Source organism: Halichoerus grypus, chromosome 8 (genome assembly GCF_964656455.1).
Source record: "Halichoerus grypus chromosome 8, mHalGry1.hap1.1, whole genome shotgun sequence".
Taxonomy (NCBI): Eukaryota; Metazoa; Chordata; class Mammalia; order Carnivora; family Phocidae; genus Halichoerus; species Halichoerus grypus.
Window position 1 is genome coordinate 43,818,958 of NC_135719.1, and position 17,588 is coordinate 43,836,545.

Sequence of the window (17,588 nt, forward strand, 5' to 3'; positions counted from 1 at the left end):
GCAGTACAGGCCTGCAGCCAACTAGAGCCTGTTCCCCGGGCAGCTCTTCTAGATTCTCAACCGCAGCGGCTGTAAGAGAAGGCCCTGAGCACTCCAGGGATCTGGGAGCCAGAGCACCTTCAACTCTTAGCTTTTCTACGGCTCTGGGGCTCTGGAAGCCCTTTCACCTCGTAGGCCCTCAGATTCCTCGTGTGTAACTGCTACTTGATTAGGTCCTTAGCACCATGACTGCCTAGGTTTGAATCCCAGCTCTTTTCACACTGGCTGTGTTGCTCTGGGCAAGTTTCTCCACTTCTCTGGGCCTCCTTTTCCTCACCTCTAAAATGAGGATGATATTAGCACTATTTCATGGAGTTGTCAGTGTCAAGGGACAAGAACAACGCCTGGTATAGAACAGGCATTCAACAGATCTTAACTATTAGAAACCTGCAAATCTCAAACCAAGAGTTTTGAAAACGAAGCTTTTGTCTTTCCTTTTTCTCCTTATGTTTTTGTTGGTTTGGTATCAGAATTCACCGGGCGGCACACCTGAGCTTAAGGGACTTAAAGGGATCTTTTGTTATCCTACTTAATATGAACTTTCAAAAGTTTCACTGCAGAAGTAATAAGGCAGTCAATTATGGGACGCTGCCCCATACCACAGAAGAAAGGCCATTAATATGTGAAATATGCCCTGAATTACCTTTAAAAAATCTGAGAAGTTCTGGATTCTAAAATGCATTGGCCATAAGGATTTCAGGTAAGGGAATGGGGAGCTATCCTCTTATCAGGTTGTGGTCGGATAAAAGGAAGGAAGCATCCTCCCAGCGGATGTCTCTTTCCCCTCCCCCTGCCAGGCCCTAGAACTCACAGCTCTTCCCTTCTTCTATCCACCCAAATTCGGTTTATCCTTCAGAATTCGGCTAACGCACCTTCCCTGTGAAATGGTCCTCTCTAAACCCTACTGACCATGTCAAGAGCATGTGGCTGGGGAGGGTGGCTGGGTTGCATCTCCTCTACACCTCCGGGTGGCTGGCACTGATAGCCTACTGCACTAGGCTGACAGGGACCCTCCTGAAGCATCTAGCCACAGGAGGAAAGGGTGGTCATGAAGGCTGATGTCTGAACTGCAAGTGACAGGAGGGGCGGGGCAGCCCACCTGACAGCTCATCCCACCTGCCCTGCCCGGGATGGACACTAACTTGGCTTGATGACTAAAGTATACATTTCTGAAGCACAGATAGTGTATCTTACACTTCCCGTTCTCCCGTAAATGTTCGTTTATTGTTGTTACTGCTTTTGTATTAATAAGCTCTCGGAATCTATCGTGGACCTAGGAGCACTCAACAAATACTTGTGAATGAATGCTGAGTCATCTGTAAATACTGGCTGATTAATTCACTGACCTTGCTACCTTTCCCATCGGCACCGCCCAGTTGGGCATATTGGTGCGGGCCTAGCCATGGGAGGCGTTCTAGAGCTACACAGCCGTTTTAATGCCTACCATGCCAACAGACTCTATGCAGACTCTAAAAAAAGTCTAGGTCCTTAATTAGACATAGCCTCACAGCAGCGTGTTCACTCAAAATTCTCTGGAGAAACTTTCTAGAAAAGTGCATAGATTCCTGAAACCAACTGTCTGGGAGCACGTATGACTCCAGACGTTCAATTTGTCCAAGGATTCGAAACTCGTCACATCCACCCGGCCGGCGGCCACGGACCTCCCTTGCCCCCCGCTCCCAGCACGCACTGGCTCAGCGGGCTCCCCCACGGCCCGCCTTCTTTCACCCCTCCACCGGGCCTCCCTAAGGTTGATGCCGAAAGGCCTTCTCAGCATTAGCTTCACTTTGAAGACTATTCAGAACCACAGAGTGGGGTGGGAGTGGCCTCAACGCTTTAAAGGGCTGCAAAATAAATCAAAAGATGAAAGGAAATACGCAGAGCCAAGAATTCCTCCCCAGCCGGCGAAAGCCACGCATTCACCGCGCCGGCCGGGGCGCAGAGCCGGGCACGGGACGTCGGGGCGGGCGCGAAGGGGAGCGGGGGCAGGGGCGAGGGCAGGGGCGGGCGCGGAGGGGAGCGGGGGCAGGGGCGAGGGATGGGGCGGGCGCGAAGGGGAGCGGGGGCAGGGGCGAGGGAGGGGCGGGCGCGCGCGCGTACCTGCTTTCCGCCGTGGGGTCGCGGCCCCGCGCCTGCGGGTGCCGGCTGCCCCGCTGCCCCGGGCCCGGGCGGCTGGCGTCGGGGCCGGCGGGGGCGTGCGGCTCCTCGCGGTCGCGGCTCCGGTGCAGCGGCACCGACGTGCGCACGGCCGACACCACGTGGCCCGCGAAGGCGCGCGGGGGCGCTCGGGGCCGCAGGGCTCCGCGCGCGCGGTACGAGCCGGGCAGGCAGGGCCGCGTCTGCTCCATCACGCCGCCGCTGCAGCTGCGCGAGCAGGCGGACCAGGGCCCCCAGGCGCCCCACACGCCCGGGGCGCCGCCGCCGCCGTCCTCGGGGACGCCCTGGGCCGCCGCCATCCGCTGAGGGACCTGCGGAGACAGAGGCCGGTTAGGGGACCCGAACACCCGCTCGTGCTTCACCCGCAGAGGCTCTGGATAACCCGAGAGCCCCATCCGTTAAACACTAGTAGGCACTGGGCCGGTTTTAAAATCAGAAGAACGAAATGAATATAATCCAGCCTGGGTGATATTCGTCTTTATACCAACGCACTCATAAAATAGAACTTTAACTTTTTTAACGGGGGAAGGGCCACACAAAGATAAAAAAGCCTAAGGCTCACAAACGTCCTAATTCGGTCCTTGCTTCCGCTGCCGTGGCCTTGGAGAGCTCAGCGTGGTGCCCTCAGCTCTTACTGAGGCTTACCCCTCAGGAGTCCCCCTTGACCTCCAACTTTGGTCCTCGGGGTGCAGGCCAGAGGGACTGGACTTCCCTTAACCTCTTGGGGAGGCCCCGTGGCCCAGTCTCCATGCAGTAAAGACGATGGGACACTGCAGTTTAGAGGCCCTGCCCTCAAGTCACCTCCCTGCCACCACTTCTAGCCGTGTGACTAGGAAGTTTCTGAATCTCTCTGAGCCATGCTGTGTTCTAAAGAAGGATGGTACCTACCTCACGGGGACATAAGGAATTTAAGTCCGGTCACGCATGTGCAGAGCAGGGAGCTTGGCACCAAATATTTGTTAGTAACCATAATGATGATTTTCCTGCTTCCGTGGTAAATCAGAAGAAGTGAGAAATGTCAGAAAGTTTTAAAGTTCTAACCTGGAGGGTGATGCTACACTCCTATTCACTTCACCAGTCATCTCACAGAGAATAGCTATGCCAGACATGGTGCTCAGTGTGGGGACACAGTATTCCTTCATTATGCAGACACTCCCTGAGCACCAGCTATTCCCCTGCGTGGAGCTAGGCCCTGAGGACCAGGAGAAAAGCACCCCAGATCCACACAAATGGCCTGGACCCAGCAGAAGAGCTCTATGCAGCTAGCACAAGATTGGGGAGCCTCCTGGGGGGACTGGCTGTGCAGGGTTGGGTGGGGTGGGGAGGGGAGAGGGATTAAGAAGGCCTCAGAGGAGGAGTCCCGGTAATAGCTATAATAGTCCGGTGCGCACTTAGTACCAGGTAACAGGTGTAATCTCCAGGCTTCACCGTGGCTGTGGTGTCTACCATTCTTACCTCTCAGAGGTGAGGTTTGCCAACTGAGGCTCAGAGACGTGTGACCTGCCCTGGTCATGCTGCTGCAGCTGGGCTTAGAGTCAAGTCTCCCCAACTCCCAGTCCCACAGCTCCAGTACTCCCTGCTCTCTCCCAGCAGACAGCTGCCCTTGTGTTTCTGGATCTTTCGCCTGGAATGTCCTTCTTACCTGTGGGACACTGACCAACACTATGACTTTCCTTGGAACGTGAGTTTTTCAGAGGACCTCACCCTTCCATCTGAAGTACAAAAAGCCATGATTAACTTGGCCTTTTTTTTTTTTTTCTCTTTAGATCTTGGTTTTTGACAGCATTTTTTGGCCCAAAGCTCAAAGCTCGAAGACTTTTCAAGGTTGAGTCCTCTGTCTCCACAGTACCGCTGAGCTATGAGAAGGTCCAGGGATGGTCCTCCCCTTTGTGTGGAACAAATCCAAGAAGGCAGAGCTCCTTCACACCACATGGAAATGAGAGGTGGAGCTAAGATTACCTCGGAGGAGGGATATAAGGACTTGATGAGGAAACCCACTTGATGTGCCTGAGGTAAGCGGGAAAAGTGAGGGCTCAGGCCTTGGTTAGAGTCCTTGCCCCCAGGCAATCAGTCACCCTGAAGCCATGGGGCTTGTTTAATTGAGGCCATTTGCCTTTGACTACATTCCAGTGCAGAGCGGTCTGTGGATGACTTCTGTAGCTGGAGTTCCTGAAGGTTCAGGGAGCAACTAATAAGGCAGGATGAGACAGAGCTGAGGGAACCCAGGGAGCAAATGAGCATCTGACCAGAGGGGTAAGCCCAGAGCTGGATGTCAGCCAGCCAGCCTTTGGGAGCCATGTTCAGAGAGCCAAGGCAAAAGGCTGGAGGTACCGTGGGCTGGAGCCAGCGGGAGACGGGGTCAGAGCAAGGGCAAGACAGAAGGTTCTGTGACAGGAGGACTGTGATTCCTTAATGCCAGTATGTGAGCAGCCGCAGGGTGGATGGGTGTGTGAATAGCGAACACATTCAACGCATCACCACTAAATGGGGGATCCAGGAAAGAAGACTTTTTGCCTGCTTGTAAATACAAACAAAACAAAACAAAAACAAGCTTTTGTTCTTTCTTCCCCTCTTTTCCATGTCCTGATTTTTAAATATCAAACTGATCATGGATTCACTGAGGTGACTGCAAAAAAATGTGCTTCATCAGGCCACAGTCTTGATCTAGAAAGTAATCCCTAAAGTGTGTATAGTGAGTTGAATGGTGGCCTTCCCTAAAAGATATGTCCCGTGCCCTAATCTGCAGAACTTGTGAATATGACCTCATTTGGAAAAAGGGTCATTCTCTGTGTAATTAAGGATCTTGAGATGAGAACATCCCGGATTGGGCGCCTGGGTGGCTCAGTTGGTTGAGCGACTGCCTTCGGCTCAGGTCATGATCCTGGAGTCCCGGGATCGAGTCCCACATTGGGCTCCCTGCTCAGCAGGGAGTCTGCTTCTCCCTCTGACCTTCCCCCCTCTCATGTGCTCTCTCTCTCTCTCTCATTCTCTCTCTCAAATAAATAAATAAAATCTTTAAAAAAAAAAAAAGAAGAACATCCCGGATTTTCCAAGCGGGCCCTAAATCCAATGATAGGTGTCCTTATAAGACACAGAAGAGAAAATACAGAGAGCAAAGGGCCGTGTGACCACCAAGGCTGACCAGAGAGATAACAGCCATGAGCAGCAACACAGGGAGCCACCACAAGCTGGAAGAAGCCAGAAGGATGTCCCCCTCGTAACTGAAAGGAGTATGGCCCTAACAACACCTTGATACTGAACTTCTGGCCTCCAGAACTGTGAGGGAGAAATTTCTGTTGTTTTAAGCCATCAAGTTTGTGGTAATTCGTTACAACAGCCCAAGGACGCTAATGCAGTGCTTAGTACTTTCAGGACAAGGAAGAAAAGTGGACAGGCGTCTGCTGAGCACCTTCTCTGAGTCTGGAATTGTGCAGACACCTCAGGTAGGGACCGCTCTCTGGCGTAGGCACCATTAGCTCCATGGTACACTCTACAGGGTGCCTCAGCCACCCTGAGAGGTTGGTGTCACTTTGTCCCTTTTCCGGAGAAGAACTGGGGCCTCCAGAGGCTGCATGACTGCCCAGGCGCAGGCTGGTAAGGGGCACAGACAGGGCTGACGCTGAAGCCTGCTCATTCCTATTCCTGGGTTCTTTTTTCTTTTCCCCTGTGGCATGTTGCCTCCCTGCCTGCTTTTGGTGGAAAATCGAAGGGTAAAATGAGTCGAAATTAATCCCCTTTGATAGTTCTAGAAGGATAATTGGGATAAACAAACAAAGGCAGAAGTATGTGTCTGGCACATCTGGGGATTTCAGATACCCAGGCCCTCCTGATTTCTCATGAATATAGAGAAGGAAGGCACTGTCGCTAACATTTGCGTGAGACATGCAGCTACACTAAAACTCCACTTCCTAGAACTAATCCCACCCTTAATTTAGCTTCCCGTTGCCAAATTGGGCAGGGTCCCTGGGGGAAGAAAACATGAAACCACATTCCATCCTATTCTATTCATAAGAATTCTCTAATTTATAGATGAATTATGGTGAGAGACTTGAAATTCCATCTCAGTCCCCATGGTAGGAATCCAACCACATGCTCCAAAACTGTATTTTTATAGTACACAGCCAGAAACAAAGAAAAAAGACACGGGGGTGGGGGAAAGGAAGGAAGGGAGGGGAAGTGCAAAGAAAGAGAAAGAAAGGAAGAAAAAATAAAGGGAGGGGGGCTTTGGATGTGGGTCTCCTAGCTGCATCAGACCCCCACCCTCAGCCCGCTTCTCCCCAGCCCTCCTGGTGACCACCTTCCTCCTTGTTTTCTGACAGTCAAGGAGTTTTCTGGGAGGCAGGATGGGAAAACTTTCAAGTGTCCTGAGATACAGTATTCCCCAAATCATGATTAACTAACAGGACCTGTTAGTGACAAGCATCAAAACCAAGGACTAAATCATGATTGGACAAAACCAAAGAAAGAATAGAACCTTAAAGCCTTGTAACCTGCCAGCACATTGCTCCTTCCCCAGTACACACATGTCATGTTAAGACTGAAGCAGAAAGAGATGTCTGGGTGGCTCAGATGGTTAAGCGTCTGCCTTCAGCTCAGGTCATGATCCCAGGGTTCTGGGATCGAGCCCCATGTTGAGCTCTCTGTTCAGTGGGGAGCCTGCTTCTTCCTCTCCCTCTACCTGCCGCTCCCCCTGCTTATGCTCTCTCTCTCTCTGTTAAATAAATAAAATCTTTTTTTTTTTAAACTGAAGCAGAAAACCTGAGGCACTTCTAAAATGCACCCTAAACTGCTGTTTTTCCTTACTTACAAAGATTTCTAACCAATCAGTCAAAAAAACCTGATGGAAATAGGGACAAAGGGCATGAACGGGTGGTTTACGGTTGTCACAGACTGAATGTTTGTGTCCCTCTCAAAATTCAAATGGTGAAGCCCTGTCCCCCAATGTGATGGTATTTGGAGGGGGTGGGCCTCGGGAGTTCCTTGGGTTTAGATGATGTCATGTGGGTGAGACCCCATGATAGGATTCATGTCCTTATGAGAAGAGGAAGAAAGATAGGAATCTCTCTCTCTCTCTCCACCACATGAGGACATAGTGTCTGCAAGCCTGAAAGAGAGACATCGCGGGCTACTAAATCTTGATCCTGGATTTCTCAGCCTCTAGATACTGTGACAAAGAAATGCCTGGTATTTAAGCCCCCTGGTCAGTGGTATTTTGTCATAACAGCCCGGGCTGACCAATACAACAGGGAAATAAATGTAATATATGAAAACTGTTGAACATCATCTATAATCAAACAAATGCAAAATAACACAACAGAATTCCATTTCATGCTCATTAGATCGGCAAAGAATAAAAAGTTTGATGATACTGATGCGGGAAGAACGTTCACTGCTGGTGGGAGTCTAAATCAGGGCAACTGCTTTGGAGGGCACTTTGCAATACCTATCCCGATTTTAAATGCACATACCCTTTAGCCCAGTGGCTCTGCTTCTAATAGTTCACCCTATAGAAATACTCAAAACTGGTACATAAAGTTGTACATAGAATGACTTCTGTTGCATCATTTGTTGTAAAGAGCAAAACCAAAAAAATGTGGAAACCACCTAAAGATCTGTGTAAATGAAATCTGGTTAAATGAAATCTGATCCATCCAAACAATGAAATACAATTTACCTGTTAGAATGAGGTAGATTTATATGTGTTAAAGTGACAGCTCTCCAGAACATATTAATTAGTGAAAAAAAAAAAAATACCAAGAAGTAGAAAAGTATGTAAAGAATAAACCTATTTACAGATCTCTCTAAACATTAGGTTGAAATAGAAACAACTGCTGACATTTGATATTCTGGAAAGAAAGCCATATTCTGTTGTACGGAAAGGAGTGGGTGGTGCAGTCCATATTGGATGGCCTCAGCCTTGTACGAAAGAGAGAAGAGCTGCCAGTGAAGGAAGGGGACAGATATACTGGAGGCTTATAGAAAGAAGAGGTGATCAGGAAGAGCAAGATATCCTTTATCTGCCTGAACTGCTTTAACACAAGCTCCAATCTGATACTCACAAGATTCATTTCAAGGATTTTTATATCCATTTTGCAGATGTGGTCATTGAGGTACAGAGCGCCCTAGTGGATGAAACACGGGCTTTGAAAATACATACAAGAGACAAAGTAATGCAAATCTGACAATGTTGTTTGGTAGATGAAATGCAGTAAGTAAAGCATCTAGCACACTCCCAGTCACCCAGCGGGGGCATGACAGACCTCCATTCATCCCTTCTCTGAAAGAATTTATATCACCAGTCGCAAGTTTTATAATGTGTAAGAAGCATATCCAACCCTCGAACCTAACCGGGGCTTGCTCCGTTCCACTGGAGGTTCTGAAGGGTGGGGCAGGGTGGGTGTAGGGGTGAGACAACAGAATTAAAAGAGAAGTTTCTCAGACTACGCATGGCATGCCATGCCCCTTCCCCAAAGATTATGACATGTCCTGCCTGGAGTGAGGCAGGGGTCAAGGAAGAAAGGTGCATTTTGGATAAAATCCTCCAGACCTTTTACTATCCCCCTCGTCATTTAAAAGCAACTATTTGATATTATGGTGCTTCTCTAACTAGTCAATACTGGGGCATGAGCCAGGGAGCAGAAAAAAGGGAAGGCATTCAGGGAAGTGAGAGAATCGGGGTGGTTACATTCCTATTAACTCAGCTTGGGCCACACATAAGAAGAGGTGGTAGCAGAACCAGAGGGAGAATTGAAATCCCCCAAGACTTTGGGTTTGGAGCCGGACGCTGTACTAACAACACTTTGGGATCAGTTGTACGGAAGTTAATGGTAGGCAGGGATTTTTGTGTAAATATATATCAACAGGAAGACGTGTGTGTAGGGTAGCCTGGCAGTCATTCCCCTTTCCCTGGGTCCTTTAGGAATCACCCCTCCACACTGGATGAAGTGTGATAGGAATACATTCAGGGGCCCTGCCAGCGGAAGCCAAGGTAAGCAATGTGGGCCAATCGAATGCTCCCTCCCTGAAATTTGAATATCCAGTGAAGGGGCCAAGAGACGACAAATGGTTTGGAGTCCTTCGTCCTGACCCCACTGCTTATGCTCTGAGACCATTTCTTTTGCTCTCTGGCATGTCTCAATGCCCACCTGCTTCCCAGGCTGGTTCCAGTAAATGATTACAAACATTATAATGTCAAGTGTGGTAACCAAGGTAATGTGAAGTAAGCTGGGTCTACCTTTGGCACAGGATTTGGAAGAGAAAAAGCAGGGCTTGGGGTGACCCGAGTGGTCCAGACTTGGCGGAAGCCTCGGGTTAAGGGGAGTCCAGGGCTCCAGGATTCATGGAGACCACAGTTGACCACAGTCAGCGTAACCAGAGAACCAAGGTCTCCCTAAAACAGGATGGGCTGACGGAATAGGGGGTTCACAGGGACAGGGTTTGAGCTCTGAGAAGAGCAGGAGAAGCAATAATCCGAGCAGTTGGGGCCGTCTTCCTTCATCATGATGTTTTTAAGGGGGATGAACACATACAACCATAATAGAAGGATGGTCGAACAAACCAGGGCTTGATAGACCCCGTGAAATATTAAAACGAATGAGCAATCCAGAGCAATATGGAAATAGTCTTGTAATATAACAGTAAGTGGAAAATGCCAGATACAAACTTGTAACTAGACCATGATTATAATAATGTAAAGATTCTGTAGGCATATACTAAACAAAGCCTGGAAAGGGATGTGGAAAAATGAAAACATACAATGTGTTACTGAAGCTGGACCCAGGGAAAGCTTTCTTGTTATTAAAAAAAAAAAAAAAAAAAAAAAGTCCAGTGATGGTTACAATACTGCTCGCTCAATAAATAAAAGTAAATAGATTAAATGAAGAAAGATTCAGAACAGATTGTGGGCGGTGGGAGGCACCGAGAAGTAAACCAAGAGTTGGTGGCAGTCCTTGTCAGAGAAAGCCCTGGGAATTTCTCATCGCCACCAGTATATCTATAACTAGGAACAGCTCTAAACGTTTTCAATGTATTTGGTTTCAGTACTAATGTGAAATCATGTAAGATTTCACTGGTTTCTAATTTTCTTTCTATGAAATTAAACCTACCATCTGTTCTTCATAGAGTCACAGGCAAAGTCTGAAATTCTAAAGTCTCATTCTAGAAGAGACTGGAAAGAGTAGGTTTGGTTTTAGCCACATAACCAAGTCAACACCCTAAAGCAAACATTACAAAAATAAACCTTGGAGTCTGTGCCCAGAGAGCACAGTTTTGGACAGCTGAGAGCACACAGGAGCGGGAACACAATGCCAGCAGCTCCGTGGGGCATCTCTTACCTGGGACCCTGGGCAGGAGCACGGGGGAGGGTGGCATGCTTTGATAAAGCTCCAAACTCGATCCAGATCTAAATGAAGGACCACCACAATGGTGTTCTCGGAGACGCAAATTCAACCCTACATCTTCATCACCTATCTCGACAGTATAAAGGCCCCCTAATCTTATGTCTGAGCATAACATCAGGGCCAGCAGCTGCAAAATCAGTGTAAGAAGCTCCATATATGGGAGACTGGGGCAAAACACGCTCAGCCTTGCATTGTATCCAAATTCCCCACACAGTAATTTTTATTGGAATGAGTTCTACAAATGCATTTCAGGAACAGTTAAAAGGAGGCCTGTGCACAAAGCCATCACAAAGGAGGAGTAAGTGGAGGCCAAAGGAGAGGCAGAGATAGGTGGAAAGAGAAATACTAAGCCTTGGCTAAAGCAAGAGCCACACAGAGGAAAAACCATTGTCATTCAGTCACCCAAAAGCTAGCACGTGTGAGTTTGGTTGCCCTGCAAATTCCAGCTCTGTCTGCCCAGCCCTAAGGCTCTCTCTCAATACCGTGTCCTTACAGTTGGTGAATCCTTGCAGTAAATGATCTTAGACACATCAAGCCCTCCTGCATTCACCTACTTATGTGATATTGAGTATATACTCTGGCCCAAACACTGGACAACACAGACATACCCTTGTCCTCCTTCTCCTGGTCTGTGTTCTTGCCCCATGTGTGACTCAGAGTACCTACCGCACAACCAGCCTCACATCTACTGAGACACACAGAGTCCTGGCTCCTATACGACACCTGGTGAATAAGAACCTGGTGGGGGGGGCAGAAATATGCATTTTAAACAAGCTTCCCCAGCAATCTGAATGCATCCTCTGGTTGGAGAACCACTGGCCACTGGACACCTCTAGGTGAGACTCAAACAGGAAAGCACTCAACTTATCCCCTAGGCCTGGGACCTCCACCATACACCGCTATATCCTTAACCCCCAGATGCTCTAGCCACATTATTTTATTACCCTCAAATTCCCTGCTTTTTGGCCCACCCCTTCCATTTCAGCCATTCAAGCTGCGGCCAGCTTGGAGTTTATCATATGAGACGTGAAAATATTCACGGAATGACACCTGCCTAATGCAGGACTCGCACATGTATGAAGCAGACTCCATCTGAAATGTACTTTTAATAACAGAAGGAGAGCCGCGGCGGGAAGTCAGGAAGATGAAAGAAGAGGAAGAGAAGACTCATGGGAAACCCTGGACGGGCCCCTGTGATCTGGTCCCAAGTCTGCCGTTAACTCACTCCACGATTTGGAGCAAGTCAGTCTGCGGCTCTCGACCTCAGTTTCCATATCAGTAAAATGAGCCGGTTGGGCTTGATGAGGGCCGGGGTCCCTTCCAGGGCTAACAGGCTCTGATTTTTCCTGGAAGAGATCCGACATTCCTTGCCACGTATTGATTCCCTTCGAGGACCACAACACAGGGAGGCAACCCCACAGAGGCTGTGCCCCGGGTTCCCCAACGCCAGCAAAGAGCAGGCTCTCAGCACAGAAGATCTCCCCTAAATGCAGGGCAAAAGAGGCCTGGATGCATTTCCACGCTATTCAAAGGCAGGGCCTGGCCAAAATGATGGAATGAGGTAAATATTTGGATGTGATCTGCATAATCGGAAACAATCCGCCTTACGAAATTGACCTGACTCTTTCATCACCAGCCACATGGAAACTGTGCTCAAGTTATAACTCGAACAGAATGCAGAGCATGTGCCCAGGTACCGAGTCAGCCCCGCGTTGCTGCGCAGTTACTCGGGAAACAGAAGCAGATGTCTCTGCGCAGCGCCTGTGTGTGTTCTTTTGTTTGGTGACTGGTCCGTTTGGCTTTGTGCTCTCAACAACGATTGCCTATCTGCAACCCAAGCCAACCGGGACAGTCAAAATAATGAGTAATGTACACAAGAAAGAGTGTCGGCTTCTGGACCCAGAGGTTGACTTGGGGGATCAGCAACTTTCCAGCAGAGAATTCTGCCTGGTGGGTTGGCCATCTGCATCTGGGTTAATATCCAGCAGGGTCCTGGACGACAGGCGATTCCAAAGCATCTTCCTGAAAGACGTCCCCATCCAGCGCAGAGCAGAGCACACAGTAGGCATTCTATAAATACTTCGCTGAATGAGTGACAGTGCAAATGGCCTGAGCTTGGACGCTACCCGGATTCGCTGCCACCGGCTTTCCCCTGCCCGCTCAAGCCTCCCCGTGCCACCAAAGCTATTTTCTTGAAATCTAGCCCTACTGTGTTACTCTTTTGCTTACCAACGTCTCTGGAATTCTCACTCTCCAAAAGATGATTTCCAAGCTTGCTCTTTGCCATGGCCTTCCAAGCCTTTCATCATCTGTGCTCACCCTTCCTTTCTGGCTTGAACTCTACCACTGCTCTCCCCTGACCCCTAATGTTCACAGCATGCACGAAGCAGGCTGTGCCCTTTCTCCCCTCCCACCTTCCCCCTGCTGTGCTCTCAGTTCAAGTGTTCTCTCCCTTCTCCCCTTCTCCCCTGCCTGTGAACTCCTACTCAGCTCCAACCAGGTCCAAGGTCCGAGCCCAGCATCCAGGACCAGTGGTCTCTCTCCCCTGCTCCGGGGCTATCACACACATCTCTCCAAAGCACTTACCACTTGGCACTATAATTATCTGTGTACACACACATCTCCCCCAACAACCCTTTGAGCTCCCCACGGCAGGGATTTTGGCTTCTTTCTCTCTCTGTTCCATCTACTCGAATAGCACCTCATGCAGAATCTGTCACCTGGCAGGCCCTCAGGAAATGTTTGATGGGTGGATGAATGAACACATGGATGAATGAATGATACATGTACCAACAGCTTAGTTTCCTGCCCATTTGCTTTGCTAAATGTCAAACACTTCCTCTCTCCTGATAGCAGCACATGGCATGGCTGTTCAGCCACTTGGCTGGTCTCTGATCCATAAACGTTCCTTCCATGTGCCTTAATGACAAGAGGCTGACAATCCAAATGACAGTTCTCCTGTCCCTTCAAAGTCATGCCCTCAGTATTGGATCCCCTGACCATCTCCTGCTGGTTGAAACTTCCTCTCTTCTTGACTCCAGGATGCCATATGATCCTGGTTTTACTCCTCAACTGCTAGCTGTCTTCTCCTCTTCTGTCTATATAGCTCTTCTTCTATCTGCTGGCTTCTCCTCTTCTATCTGCTCCTCAAGTGTTAAGGTTCCATTATTGACCTTCCAATCTTATCCAAACGTTCTTACAGAGAAATACTGTAGCATCAGCAATAATCTTCATGGTGATGTCTCCCTTATTAAGAGACTCCCAAGCCCAAGATTTACATTCCCAGTAACCAACTGGACACATCCTCCCGGATGATGCATGGGCTCTCCATACTCAATATGTCATGTAACCAGGACCTGATTATCCACTCTATCTTCTGGTTCATGCAGATGTGGTCCCATCCCGTACTCCCTTCCTCCAATTGGGCACACAATTCTGACAGTTTTACCATAGAACTCTCTCTGCATTCTGTCCCTTTGTCTCTATCCTCACAGCCCATGGTTGGGTCAAGGTCTCACTCCCATTTGCTCTTACCCGGTCTCTGTCCATCCAACACCACCTCTCACACTATTTATGTCCAGAATTGTTCTTAAAAATCACATCATCCAAGTCCCATGTTCACTGACCTCCCTGAGGTCCTTTCTGCTTCCAGGACTCAATCCAGCTGGCCAGCCTGGCTGACACTGCAGCCTCCCCAGCCGGCACTTCTCTATTCTTAACTTCTTACTCAACCATACCAAGCCTTTACACTACTCTGAGCCTCGTATGACCCACATCACTGGCCTCGAAAGCCCTGCCTCACCCCAACCTCACCTCACCTGATAAATTCCTGCTCATTTTTCAAGACCTACCGAATGGTACACCCTCTTTGCAGACTGCCCGAACTCTCCAGGCAAGGACCATGGCTCTGTCCTTTAGGCACCCACAGCATTTTGGGCACACTTTACTATAGTCCATTATAATTTCTGTTTTTATGTGTCCTGTACCCCAAGTTGTGAAACAAAACCAGGTCTAAATTTTTTACACTGATTTACAAATAGAATAAGTATAAACCAGGCCTCTTTAAGGAAATAATCATTATCCATTCTTCCCATATATTGAATAGGTTCCAACGCAAACCCGGCATTATTTGATTAAGAAGGTGAAGATCTATTTACGTGCTTCCTGGGAGCAGGTGACGGCAACAGGTGAGCAGAAAACTTAGGTTTTTGCAACAAAGAAAAAGATGCTGATAATCAGGGCCCCAGGGATGAAGGCAGTGACAGAAACCCTCTGCTTACTCAGAAGCACCACGGAGCAGCTGTCTCTGGGTGGGGTGTGAGGATCGGGGATGCAAACAAATTCTGACTGTATCCTTTCCAAAATCCATTTAAATTCCCTGGCTACGTGTTAGTCATTTCCAACAATTTATAAAACCTACCTCCCCACGTTTAAGTAGTATCTGCCTGATTCTTGAAGAAAGAGAGGTGATTAGTGTCTACCAAGCCCCTACCACGTGCCAGGCACTCCACTAACTTACTCCACTTAATCTGCAAAACTGGCTTCCTCTTAGCAACCAAATCCTAATCCAAATGTCACCTCCCTGAAGAGTCCCCCACCCCCAGCCACACCATCTAAAGTCGTGAGCGCATGTGGGCAGGCACACACGTACCCAGTCACTATCACATTGCCCTATTTCATCCTCCTTGTAGAAGTTATTATACTTGGAATTGTTCTTATTTGCTTAATTGTTTATTGTCTGTTCCTCTCACCCGGAATAGAAAAGCCTCACTTTCTGTGAAGGTCTTGTGGAGCTTTTTTCACCTCTATTTCCCGCCCCTATAACACAGCCTGCCCAATAGCTGCTGAACGTATGCACCTACGCCAGGTAGGAAATGCTATCCTGCTGTTTTAACCAAGAAGCTGATAGAATCTGCCTAAAGTTAAGCAGCTAGGAAGCGATATAAGTAGAATTCAAACTCAGGTCTACCTGCTTCGGGAGTCAAGATGCCCACTACCCAGGCTTCTTTAAATGGAGTTGTTAGCGTGCACCAAGGGCCCCAGACATCCCAGAAAAAAATGTGTGGCATCTTCTCAAACTATCAATTTCCTCAAGGATTTTTTTTTTAAAAGGTGGGATATGTTAATGTGAATTTTGTCCTAACGTTAAGTAATTTAAAAAATTGTTTTAAAAATAAACAATCAGGGCGCCTGGGTGGCTCAGTTGTTAAGTGACTGCCTTCGGCTCAGGTCAAGATCCCGGGGTCCTGGGATCGAGCCCCACATCGGGCTCCCTGCTCAGCGGGAAGCCTGCTTCTCCCTCTCCCGCTCCCCCTGCTTGTGTCCCCTCTCTCGCTGTGTCTCTCTCTGTCAAGTAAATAAATAAATCTTTTTTAAAAAAATAAAAATAAATAAACAATCAGGGGTGCCTGGGTGGATTATTAGTTCATTAAGTGTCTGCCTTAGGTTCAGGTCATGGTCAGGAGCAAGTCCCAGATCAGGCTCTGCGCTCAGCGGCAAGTCAGCTTCTCCCTCTGCCTCTGCCCCTCCCGTTGCTCATGTGCGCTCTCTCTCATATAAATAAATAAAAACATCAATAAATGAATAACAAACAATAACTGAAAACAATCAGTTATGTTTTGGGACAGAATGCCACATTTCCATGACTTTTTAAAGAAACAGACCTCAGGGAAATTCTGAGACTTCCGAAGGCCACTTTGGGCTACCCCAAAGGCTGGATGCGTACGTGGGTGTGTACATGTGTGTGTATACTCATGTGCACATGTTCGCACTCTTCTGCTGGTGGAAGACTTGTGTGGCAGACACATGGAAGGCCTGAACTATGCCGGATGCTACCCAAAAGTGCTGGGGTTGAAATGATTTCAAAAAGAGGAAAGTCGTCACGGGACAACCACCCTCAGTGATGACCTTCACGGCCATGAGGGGCGGTTCGGTGAAAAGAAAGGCCAACAGACCTCAGCTGAAGGGGTTTGAGCAAGAAGGCAAACGCACAGACATCATTAAAAATAGACTCTGTTTCCAGGGATGGCTGTAAAGTCTCTTCCCCAGAGCAGTTCAAAATAGAACGGATTTGTCTTTCTGGGATGGCGTAGGTGTGGTCTTGCCTGAAAGAGAAAATCTCTGGAAACTATTTCCATCTCGAGAACGCTATGGTCTAGACCACCCGTGGCAGCCACATTGAGAGCTCCCCACCACTGTTTCTGGAATGATTAAGAAAAGGGCCCCTCTTTACAGGAGCTGGCTTGATCTGAAACTTCCGCCCCAAATAGTCGCAGACAAGGTTTCCTGGTCTAGAGTCCTCGCTCAGGCAGGGACCAGAACATTCCGGCAGTGCCCGTCCCACCGCAGGAGCTCCCCCTGCACGTCAGGTGAACAGGAGTGCCACCTGCCCATGCTGACGCAGGTCGTGTGTCATGCAGAGAAGGAGCCCCTCTCCGCAGCGCTCGGAGGCTTCCCCAAACATTTCAAGTCTCCCTGGCTCTGAACCAAGAATCCCTCTCAGAGCCAACAGCTTACAGCCCATTAAAACCCTGTGCAAATGCAAACACTCTCTCCATTAGACAAGGAAGAAACAAGAACCATGTCTTGGGACCAAGTTAGCAGTTGTTGAAACTGGACTAGAGGCTAGAGTCTCTGAAGAGGAAATATCACTGTATTAAAAACCACAACTATTTCCAATGCTCACAGTCAATTATATGGGAGAACAAAGGCGCTGCTGGGAGCCCCACGAGGGCGAGCCAATTCGGCGCTGAGCGGGCAGTACCGGCTTGGGGAAACTAGAGGCACCTTTGCATTTTTGAGCCGTTTGAGGCCTGAGACCGAGCGTGTGTAATCGTAAGAGTACTACACTGGTCCGTGCATGACGCCACTTAATCCACACCCCAAGCCTGTGATAGCACCATCGTCCTCATTTCAGCCAAAGGAAAGTTGCTAATCGAATTGGTTAGAATCCCAAATGCCGACTGGACCACATTTATCAGCAAGCAGAGGTGC

General features: G+C 48.7%; 1 protein-coding gene across 1 annotated transcript in view; it reads right to left on the reverse strand.

Moving 5' to 3' along the window:
* THSD4 (thrombospondin type 1 domain containing 4) overlaps window positions 1–17,588 on the reverse strand; it is a 561,701-nt gene that overhangs the window by 476,904 nt on the left and 67,209 nt on the right. The window contains exon 4 of the mRNA XM_078079143.1: window positions 2,140–2,507. Within this exon, the coding sequence (XP_077935269.1) occupies window positions 2,140–2,507 (368 nt within the window). The remainder of the gene's footprint in view (window positions 1–2,139; window positions 2,508–17,588) is intronic.